The 12,379-nt window shown below is 36.5% G+C and overlaps 1 protein-coding gene across 1 annotated transcript in view; it reads left to right on the top strand.

The window, feature by feature from the left end:
* Positions 1–12,379, top strand: part of LOC105623503 (S phase cyclin A-associated protein in the endoplasmic reticulum) — a 43,048-nt gene that overhangs the window by 23,251 nt on the left and 7,418 nt on the right. Inside the window, exon 11 of the mRNA XM_012204897.1 lies at positions 10,546–10,969. Within this exon, the coding sequence (XP_012060287.1) occupies positions 10,546–10,969 (424 nt within the window). The remainder of the gene's footprint in view (positions 1–10,545; positions 10,970–12,379) is intronic.

Here is a 12,379-nt window from a genome sequence, read left to right as displayed (position 1 = left end):
TACCCCCCCCTTCCCCCCCCTTACCCCCCGTTACCCGTTCCCTTACCCCCTAACCCCTTACCCTTTACCGTTAACCGTAACCGTAACCGTACCGTACTACCTCCCTCCCCTCCCCCTCCCTCCTCTCTCTCTCTCTCTCTCTCTCTCTCTCTGTGCCGAGCTATCGGCGACCTACGCGCAACACGCCCAGTCGTTTGCTATTCTTCGTATTCTCGTTACGCTCCTTTTTTCTACGTGTTGCTCGCGGGATTGGTCGATACACCGCGAATCGGTTTAGCGTGCTCGTATACAGGGTGTTGAAAAATTACACATACAAACTTTGAAATCGTATTGGAGGATGAGAAGAGGAGTGGAGTTTCCGCAAACGTAGGCACGCGAGAAAACTTCTTTTTCCAAATTAAATTTGAAGGAGGGATTGATTTTTTCATAAAGGATTATATAATCTTCGTAGAACGTAAATAGAACACGCATGACTCTTTATGCTTTGTTAACTTCGATTAAACTTTACGTAGAATTCTGGTTTGAACCTTGCAAATAGAAACTATAGGGAAGGCGCAATTTCATTCGTTTTATTAACGTGTTAAGAAAATTCGTTTCTAAATAATGGTAAAAAAAAGATAGATAGGTTAGAAGAGTTTTTTACATATATTGAAAAAAAAGTTCTAAATTTTAAACGTTCTAAATTAGTAAATAATTTGTTTGAATAGTACCAGCTAAATATTTACTAAATGTAAAAGTATAATTGAAACAAGAACTATCAAGTTAATTTAACAATCATTTTTTTATTGAATAAATATTTATTTATTGTAAGTAATAAAATGTTTAGTTGGCACTATTCAAATAAATATTTATTAAGATTTAGTTAGTATAGTTTTTTTCAACGTACATGCAGTATTTAATCAGAATTTTTTCACGAGTCTAGTTCTTATTTTGAATCGCCGAAGCAAAAAATTACTTGCTTTATCGATAAATCTTTGATTTTGAAGATGAAGAAATTTTCTTTTTTTTTCCAAAAGTATTATATATATTTAACGTAGGAAACGTAACCTGCGTGTGCAGCTCGTATTTAATTAACTTCTTTTCATATTGGAATTCAGACATGCAAATTGCCAATTAAATATTACATCAAATTTACGAATGGCAGGTGGTATCGTTCGCGCGCATAAATAATGATTTAAATTATTACTGACAATGCACGCTGTCGAATTAATTATGATGACATTGTATTTTATCTTGTAAACGTTACAAGCGCGTAAGCAATAAGTCCTCTTCTCACTTTCCAATTATTATTAATTATCGGATCGATTGTATAATGTAACGCACCCGTTTTATTTTAAAAGCGCACGAGCATACAATTTTAACGACGACAAAAATTGAAGCGCACGTTTTTCTATAACACGAATGTTTCTATACAAAGAGAATAATATCCCCTATGGATTTTACCAGCATTCATTAACCGCGCCCTTTTTTTAAATGGCATCAGATTTGAGCGGTATATTTTCAAACCGGTGCAAATTAAGTTTTTCATATTTTGCTAAAATAGATTCTCCTTATTCTTATTTGCCATATTTCAAAAATTACATCTATTTTTACTATAAAAACAAACAGTTTTATTCTATAATTTTAACACAATTTGACGCTTCCTATTTACGCAAACTTGTTGAACCCATATTATGAGATTTACATTGATATTGACTCGTTTTATGTTCTACCGAAACGATTGTTATGTCTGAAAGCTTGTCTCAGATCGCGTCATAAATTTAAGATAAATACTAGTTTGGCGATTTAGCATCAAATAGACAGCAGATGCACTTGAAGTATCAGCTGGCATCGCCGGGTGTTGGTCAGTGATTCATTTCCGAAGCCTTCCGCTCGTAATATGTATTCATTCCTAAGGCGCGCATCCTTTAATCTCTTCGGACAACGTTAAATGTTACACTACCGATGACGAGAAACTGAATAACCGATCAGTCCGAAAAGGTTGTTACTTTACGATCAGAATAAATCATAATTTCTATGAGATGATTTACAAATAAAAATGTTCGTCGGAGAATCACACATTGTTAAATTTGTAATGTCAAATTATACTCAATTTAAATTATTTTCTATCATTTCTATAGGTCTTCTATCATTTCTATAGGTTCATCACCGCGATTCTTATTCAATATGTCATATTAATTTAATAAACTGTGAAGTTAAACAATTTAACTCAAGAAAATGTATTAAATCATTCAAATTTAGTTTATTTTCAGTTTAGTTTTAAGTACATACGTATTAATTATTTACTTTGAAATTAACTACAGAAATGGATTGATTTACATATGGATGTTAAAAATAATAAAATGTTATTTAACTCAAGGAATTGGATTGCCATTGCTCTTTTGAGCAATTTCATCTAACAGCGCAGTCCTCTAATTTTATTAATTTTTAAGCTTGTGAAGTTTCTTATGGACCCGAGAAAAAGAAAATTTAACAATAATAGTGCTGTCAACGACAGCAATGACAAGAGTGGCAATAGTAATGGGAACCGCGGGATTGGAGCCGAGTATTTGATCAGGCTGGAATAGGGGGGCAAGTAGAAATAGGCAGAGCGGCTGTTCTTGTTCCCATTCTGTTAAGTGGCAAGCTTCAACATTGTCTATTATCCTCCACGTACTCACCCGGCATAGGGCTAGCTTTAAACGACGCTAGAAGAAATCCGGTGTTGACTCTGACATGGCGAGATACATTGTACACTCACAAAAGTAACGCCCCCCTAGGAGCTTCTGCTGTATCCAAGATGAACTACCTAGAAAAATAAAATACTTCGGTAAAAAAGTATTAAAAAATACAGCGTTGTGCAGGCGCGATATTTTATTTATCAGAAAACGTAACCTAGATTTGATCGTTTATTATTACTTATGTATTGCGTGCTAAATATTTTTCATATCTTGATTTTTGTTAAATTATTGGAAATTATTAAAAAATCGTAGAAATCGTTAATTAACCCTCAGTACCTACATCTCAAAAAAATCCCTATCTACCCACAGTATACTCCGAGTATTTGTAACCCAGCGTTTTCTTTTGCTTGTATCTCAGATTGTAGTGTATCGATTTTAACTAATTTTTTTTGTTAATCTATCGTTTGAAGACTGAAAAAAAAAAGAATTTTTTAGTTAGAAAGTCTAAAATGTCATAGCACAAAAGATATTTTGCAATAAGTGAAAAGGAATCGGAAAAAAACGTCTGAACTATGAAAATCAGGGGGGTTATACTCTTTGTGAGGATTGAGGGTTAAATTAATTAAGAAGAAATTTTATAATTTTTTAATTTATATATTGGTAAAGGCATATACGTAATAAGTCGTGCTGATTGTATGTAATTGTTAATTGTTCTTCATTCAAATAATTGTTGAAGTCTTTTGTGCTAATAGATCAATAACTAAATTGATTGAGTGCGCTGTATTTATTTTAGAGATGTTTCGCCTTTACCTCTCTTATCAAGTATAGCCGATATACATCCTTGTGTAAAAGCGTATTTTTATGTAAATATACTAGATGCGACCGCGGACTGCCATTTTGTACCACGGCGTATATACGTATCTTCTTCTCGGGAATATTGAATTTCTGTAGGTAAACATAAATTATTTTTAGAAATTCTACTCCACGTATAAATACGCGCAAACGGGGGTACTTCGTCGAAGCACAGCACGAATACATTTCACTGGCATGTTCATAACATATTGAATATCGGTAAATGGTCTCCAGTCAACAGAGCTGCAATCGGTTATTAAAAAATTCAGGTTTACAGAAAACCAATGCACGGATTTTACACGGCCGCTAATAATGGATGTCGGCGCGACATTTTTAGCAATTTCAAACAGTCATAAAGTTTTTTTCAGGAATCAAATAGAAATGTCAACATTATATCGTTACTGAAAAAAAAAAGAGAAAAAAAAATAATTGCCACTCTCAAAATCCATTGCAGTGATGTTTTTACAGTATACGTATACAATATATGTATACATTAATATAAAGATAACATGCTTGTCATAACATTTCAATAATTTGGCAATTTACTCTGTTTTACTTTTACATCTTTATTATATTCCGCTGTTTTTTTTTATCTAAACTTTCATTTTTACACATTATTTGACTTCTATAATTTTATGATTATTTTCAAATAACTTGCATAATCGTGGGTTTATCTTTGTTGAAATGTAGAGAATCGCGGAGTTCCATCGAAATTCTCGTGTTTACTTTTATTCGCGCTTATTCGCGCATCGTTTGAGCGAATTTACAGTACGCTTGACACCGTCGCTATGCTCGGCCAAGTCGCATAGAGTTAGCACTCTTCACCCTACGCTCACCCCTGCACTCCGTCCTCTGTACGTACGGAGTACCGTAGTGCGCTTCATCCCCCGCGCTACCGAAATCCCAGCGCGAATGCATTACGCATCAACGAATTCGGAGTAGCAATATCCTGAGTTGCTGGATGTCAGAGCTCAGGATTATAATACATTACCAATTCGACGAAGACTACCCATTTGACCTTGTTTCAGACTTTATTTCGCGTACCGACGTCCCTTATTGACATTTAATACAAACTCGTCGAAACTTTGCAATATCGTTAAGTTTTAATAGTTTAAACAGAATAATTATGTATGCTTCTAATGCCAATATCTAATGTCAATTTTTTATACGATTGAAAAAATAAAATTTCATTTATCCCTCCAGACGTAACTTTGCGATTGCTATTGTAAGAAATACGTTCACAATTTTATGTATTCAATTGTCTAGTTCGATTCTTTCTTTTTAACGTTAAATTAGAAAAAGTGTATCTATTTTTACATCCGATCGATAATGGAGAATCGAAATAGCGAACAAGATTGGCGACCGAATGGTCCCACCACACCCCGCGCTACCCCCTTTTTTCCGACTCAATGATACGCGACTGTCATTTACACACTTCTGCCATTTCGTTGCGCAAACATACCCTATTGTCGAAATAGCGAAATGGCACTTCTGCCAGGCGCGTTTGTCCGGCGCCGAAGAGGAATATTTCCACCGAGCGCGCTGGACCTGGAATTCTGTTATTCTTACCATGAACACCATTCCTTCGAAGAACAATTTTCAAGTACAGTTTACATTAAATTTAGGTACGTTGAAATGGATTATATAGCAGTTATTTCAAATCAACAATTATTTTAAATATTTCGTAATTTTTTTTATTATACACTGAAAAAAAATCATTCATTTGTCTAATTAATTATTCACTTGACTAAATTAGTCTAGTTTTATCTTTTTGTTTTTGTTTCTTTCGTTAGAGAATTTATGTATTTAAGTCAAATATAATATGTTTGACTTAAATATATTCTTCAAGAGAAATAAAAATGGATTAAATTAATTTAGTCAACGTTAACTCGAACAATTTTTTTTCTCAGTATACGTACAAATATATAGCACTTTGAAGAACAAAAAATATATACACATTTAGCAATTAATTTATCATATTGATTAGTATACTACTTCATTGTTTGTATCCATTCAATTTTATAGCACAATTAGATAGTCAATGGTACAACTAGAGATTTATCCTTTCTCCTAGTACATGGTACAAAATATTTGCGTTTCCAGCCGAACATACGTCGGAAATTACATTTTTGATTGATTTACAGCATTAATTCCGGAGTGTTATTCGGCTGACTCACGCGCGTTCGCGAAAAATTTGTTGCGGCGATTTTCAGCTAGATACCACTGCGTTATTCGTTCGGATTAACAGAAAAATTGTTTCCGCTTATTTTTATTCCGCCTCGTTTGTCAAAGTCACGTATTTTTATCACCCATACGCATCACGCGTATATTACTTTAAATACGTGTAGCACTTTGGGAAACAAATATTCATCTATATATATTGCCGAAAATATGTATTCTTGATGAATCTGTAAACGTAGTATCGTTATATCTCCGAAATTGTGGCTATGGCCAAAGGCTATCTCGATTTTTTTATTACTCGACATTCTTATTACGTATGAAAGATACTTGTGATTGTTCTCCAAAAAATCGAATTACGCGACACTGTAAATCGGATAGACACGTATTTTCCCCGCTCTCTGGTAATCCAGGCACACAAATTACGAACCATCCGTTCGATTATCCTCCTCCTCAGGGGTAAGCCTACCCTCGGAGAGTCTTTTTCCTGTCCGTAAGCGCACTCGCGCGATGCAGCGCGCAAATCGCGTAAGCAACCACCGATTCGTTGGGGGTGCGGGCTGAAAGAGCAAAGATATGCACCCTCGCGAGCTCGCTATGAAATAATCATATGGTTAGCTAATGGCGGCTTCTCCAGGATAGCAGTATATATGGCCAGCCGCTCGTCACTCATCCTCTTTCTTCCCCTTTTTCTCCCCTTCCCGCGGATGCGTGCAGGGGCGGGACGAGGGGATAATAAATAAATTCGATATATTTGCCTCGAGACTTTCCCCCCGCAAACATTCAATGATAGATCGCAATCTCAGGCCGGCGGGGCGACGCACCCCCTGACGCGGACGTGCGTGAAGATCGGGACACGGGATCTTTCTGGTTGGTACGAATCGCTTCGATACCTCCAGTACACGTGCGGTAAACTGAATGACAGATTGAGAAATATATATTCTAAAGATGTTCAATTGCCTTTCGCCTGACTGAATTTCTAATTGAAAACTAATAGCAAAACTTAATCTCGCACTCCGTTCTTAGAAAGACACTTCTGTCTTATCGTAAAGATTGACAGAAATATTAACGGGAAAATTCACTTCTAAATTGAGAGTTGATTCGAAATATCTTGAAATTTGCGAATTTGATAACAGGTTGCCACAGAAAACCGTGGAAAACCGGGAAAACCGGGAAAAGGCAGGGAAATTGGTCATGGAAATTGGGAAAAGTCAGGGGAAATATAAACAAATTTGGAATTTAGAAATTTACTCAATTCACAATTTCCTGAAACTGCTCCTATTTCAAATAATTATTATAATTTTTTAAATATTATATTTGATGTTTATAAACAGATACATTCAATATTTGTGCACTTTAAACGATTTTATTAAAATAATTAAAATTTATATTTTATTCAGTATTTTTATTTTATCTCTTTTTCGTCATAACTGCATTCTTTTTTTCCAAAACTAATTTATTTTTTGCTATGGCTTGAATTTGCACCCAAAATTGTATGCTACTTTTTTACATTGTTTTTAATAATATGGCTTAGCTTTCCTACAATCCTGGGTGTCTAAATGTTAAAATTTACATATTTTATATTACTCATGGACAATATATAATAATTCTATTTTAGCTGGAAAACCTGGAAAAGCTAGGGAATTTTAAAATTCATTTTCTGTAGCAACTCTGAAATAAGGAAATCTTTTTTTTAAATTAATTTTAAACAGTGTGTGTAGCAAGAAGTATTTAACAAGACGTCTGAGTTTGAAATTTAATTACGAAAGTATAACATAAGTATTCAGAGCTGCTTTTGTACAAAGACAATTTTGCGTACCTTTTAATATTTTAGTAATTTATTTAAAAAAGCTATTTTTAAAAATATTTTTCAAATATCTTTAGAAAGGCAATTTTTTATTTTTATTTTAAGGAATAATTTTTTTCCTAAAGCAGAAATGTGAAAAGTGAAAATTTTTGTCATTGAAGTTAATAGAACAGTTATTTACTTTTTATGTTTTCGATCTATAGAAATTGTTATATGATTAGTATTCAGGTGCTAATGGCATAGTATGGACTCTGTATGTACTGAATGATTTTAATAGCGTCGAAAAATAACTATCCGATCCGACTAATAATTTCAGATTTTGTGATATGGTTTTTTCAAATTTATGTACAATATATATATTTTTCGGAATAAATTAAATCTTATACAAGCGAGCACACACAATTAGTGTGGAGTTACAGGAATAGAGAATTAATTCTTGAAACTTAATTTTGCCCCTTGATTTAATGGTGCTTTTGTGCACAATTTATACATCTGTTTGCAGCTCTGATCTTGTTTAAATTAAAGTTTGAAAAATGAATAAAATTCCTCTCGATACTTAAATCAAGGAAAAATCATCATCAAATTGACCGATCTGTGATTGTAGAACTGATTTCGGGAATACCGTCGTCTCAGGCTAGCGTTTACCCTATTGCGATTACATAATTATGAAAGTATGATTCAATATTTCAGGTCGTAAGTGAATAGCATCACCCGGATCGAAAAGATTTATCCCTACTATGGATTTAAAGGATTAAGCGATTCCGTGCAGTGACTTTCACGGATGTAATCCGGTGCTACCGTGGAGTAGCGAAACGGAAGCAGAATGGTGAACGGGAAGGAAGGCGGGGTAGCCACTCGGCTCGTCGCAAAATTATTACATTCGAAGATGGCGGTTCCCCTCATCCCCAACTGTCGCCTATGTTGTTGCAGACTAAGGGTTGCAGATTAAGTGCGGAGGGGTTCTCGGCGTGTAATCGCGCGAGCTGGCGATTAGCGTGTCGAGCAATTCTGATCCGCGATCATTTCGCTGCATTTTATTAGCGAATTTACTCAGACCTGTCGCATTGTTTGGCATCACGCGTCATCGTGGCGACTCGCATTCGTTCATTGTCGTATCTCTGACTCCGACAGGCTTAAGATCGTCCATCGCGCTTATTGGGGGAACGAGCACAAGAAAAAAATAAAAAAAAAGAAAAGAAAAAATCGTCTCCATGGATGACGACACGACTCGACAAACCGGATCCCATATTCCGTCTTGTGTCGACGAGCGGAATGTTAAAAATTCATCATCTGGAATTTCGTGTCTTTCAATCTGCGCGCTCGGGACAGAAATATCGGTCGACGCGAGTACAATGTTTCGGAAAATACGCGATATCGTCAATTATCATTTTTACACTACAATCGAAGCTAGTGCGGCGGGATTAGCTCGCAGTTAGTTATGATTAGACGCGACAGTTGGCCTTCCACGGATGTAGGATCGAAGGGCGGCGCACCCTCTCTCCTTCTCTCTCTTTCACCGTGTATTATATATTCCAATACTCATTGACGCCCCGAGTTTGTGTGCGTTTCTGTCGAGGAGAGAGTCGAAGGGGGTGGCGATAATACACGCTGACAGACACGCACCCTCTCGGGCTTGCGCGGCCGCGGAAGGGGATGCTGTCTATACGAGAGAAAGAAAAACGTATACATACAACAACCGGATAGAATGAGCATCGCGTGCGCCGCCGGTCGCAATCCCCTCAGTTCCCTACACACTCTTCTCGCCGTTCTGGCCGCTCCTTCATCCCCCTTCTTTCTCTCTTTCTCTCGGAATTACGCACTGATGTTATAATCCTCTCGTGTTACGCCGGCGCACATGCTGTCCTGTAAGCAATACATTGTTTTTTTTTATCCGGTTCCATCTCCCCTGGCGCCCATATGCACATTTCGCTGCCGTATGATCGCTCGGTGATCGACGAGCATCGATTGCTGAAAGTATCGGAGTGAGATTCTTCGTCGGTCCAGGGATCGTTTGAATATTGGATTGTTCGTTTCTCCGTTTAGAACAGGTGTTCCTGCACTTTCGCATTTATCCACGAGATGAGTTCGTATTGTTTTGTGCCGCTACGAGAATGCTCTTTAAAATTCTTCGACCCTTACACGTACTTCCTGAATCGAAACAATCAGGACCGACCTTCATGTACTGAAAATTAAAAAGAGGAAGAACACTTCGTGAACACTAATATTCTCGACTGTAGTGGGTTTGAGTCGGCCTGAGTTGGATTAATGATGTTGCATGCTTTATTATTGGTAGAGCATGTAACGTCAATCAATAGTAGAGCATGTAACGTCATTAATCCGAGCCAGGTCAGTTCAAACACATTGTAGTCGAAAATGCTATAATGTACACAGAGAAAAATATTGAAGTATTATGAAGTAAATTTCTTACAACTTTCTTTGACATTTATTAGTTATGACAAAATTTGATTGTGACGAAATATTAGCGTTATTGCACACGACTATTATTTATAAGCTACAATTAAAAAATATTATTCTTTCTACAGTTATTGTTAATGTTATTCTTCACTAGACATATACTTATAATATACGATATGTTATATTTAATCCAATTCGATTGCTTATAACTTTCATAAAAATGAATATGCTGTAAAAAAATTTTTTTTCAATCAAAATGTCAGACATTAAATAACGAGACAAACAAATGTATATTATAAAAAAGTTATTAAGCAATGAAAAAAACATGGGAAAAAGAATGTCAGACATGCTATATCCAGAACAGCATTGAAGAATTAATTACATTTTTACAATACTAATATCATTCAGTCGTTCCACATTGAGCTGTACATATAACTCCGCCATAACCAAAGAGTTAAAGATGATGATTCTAATGACAAGTAAAAACATAGAAATTTTAATCAAGAATCTCTCAACTATGAGAATTCTCCTTGACTCTACTCCAAAAAGGTACCAAAAACATCGAGAAAAAAAGATGCGACTTCGATGATCCGCGAGACTTATAATACGCGTCTCAATTCTTTTGTGCTTCAGATATCTGGTAGCCGGCAGCTTAGTGGATCGCGTGTCACGCCACAGTCGGGCCCTGATCGAGACGGATTTTTTTCTGGATCAGGAGCATGAATCGCCGTTGTTGGTATCATCTTACGATCTCCTCGCACGTATCTGCAGTCATCTGAGGAGGTCCGTCGATCAAGATTCTGTCAGCGTGCACGGCGAGAGCAGCAGCGGTGTAGAGCAAACGAGTAACGAGTCGCACTTGTTGTCGACTTTGTCGATGACTGAGGCATCGAGTGTGATCGGTGCTCTTTATGCTGCGGTCGCGTACACACCGCAGAATCAGAAAGGTGCTTCGCCCACCCCTAGCCAGACATTCACGACCGCTGTGCGGACTCTGGCCAGCTACGGCCTCAAGCTCCTTAAATCGATCGCAGAACTCGATCTTCGGACACTGCAGGTATACATAATTCCTTTTTGCGACTTTAGTTTGTCCGACAAAATTTCTAATAAATGATTCTTTATTCTTCTATTTTTTGTTATTAACACGCACATTTATATATTTATTAATTACTCTTTGATCTGAACGTATTAATTTCATTACTTTTTGTCTCACTGCATTTATATATTTCTATGTAAATCTCTGTGTTATTGTAATCTTATGAAACGAGACTTAAAATAATTATTGAATCAGTAAAAACGCAAGTACACTGAAATAATACTAAATTTTAATAAATATTTGTTTGAATAGTTTTAAGTAAATATTTACTTAATACTATTCAAAGAAATATTATTAATTTTTTTCAGTATAAAAAGAAATTGTTTTGGAGAAAATATGTCTGAATGTAAATTGAAAGATAAAAGCGTGCATTGCAAGCAAAGTTAATTAAGTTATAAACGGCTGGATGCGGGATTTAGTGTTCTTAAATAGACTGTTACATTTCTGAACTGTGTATGCTATTATAGTATTCAACTCTCTTGAATTATCATTTCTCCAAGTTTCATCATCGAACATGACGTTGCTCGGCTCGTCCATAGTATTTATTCCTTTCCAATTTTGGTACTCGTGCTAGACAATTCGCTAAATACGGCTATTTAAGTTTACTCGTCATATCCAATGTGATCATATTCATCAAATATAGAGTTGACGTCGGATAATTACATTCTGATATTAATTACGCGATAAAAATATTAGCGATAGATACGCACAGCGATAGTTTATTCTATTTCAGACTATCTTTGGAATCTCGATCATTGATACTTGATTTCAATCTATTTAAGCAATAGCTAGGACGCTGCCCATTAAATCGCCATAAGCTTCATTACTTTTTAATTCACGACAGTTTCGCAATGCGGCATTATCGCAAGCCATCCCCGGCGTCGTCTCTCCAAATGACAACGATGCCGCTTGTTGTCGCCAACAATACAGCTTATCGTCATAGGGCGCCGGGCGTGATGGAGATATCATGTATCGCGGGGGTTCGGCCTGTCAAGACGTAAAGGCCTCCCGTGAAGTTCTCTCGCAGCGAGCCGACCGCGAATTGAATTGAAGCGGCCATACCTCGCGCCCTTCGCCCCGCAAAAACCATAAGGGCTATCGTGTGCCCCGCGGGAGGGCTGTGCCCCGTCCCGCGGGATCGCCCGTCGATTACCAGATGAGCCCCGCGTGCATTTGCCGAAAAACCGACTGTTATTATCTATTCTCTTTGCACTCAGTTTTTTCGCGACAAGTTAAGCTGATGTTCTGATCGCCAGTTCGATAATGTTTATCTTAGATTTTAACTAGAGACCCTATTACGGAGTCTGGCCACGAGCGATGTCAAAATCTTACGAAAGAAAATATATATGTGTAATTTCTCTCTCTCTCTCT

This window comes from Atta cephalotes (genome assembly GCF_000143395.1).
Source record: "Atta cephalotes unplaced genomic scaffold scaffold00058, whole genome shotgun sequence".
Taxonomy (NCBI): domain Eukaryota; kingdom Metazoa; phylum Arthropoda; class Insecta; order Hymenoptera; family Formicidae; genus Atta; species Atta cephalotes.
This window is presented reverse-complemented; position numbering and strand designations above follow the sequence as displayed.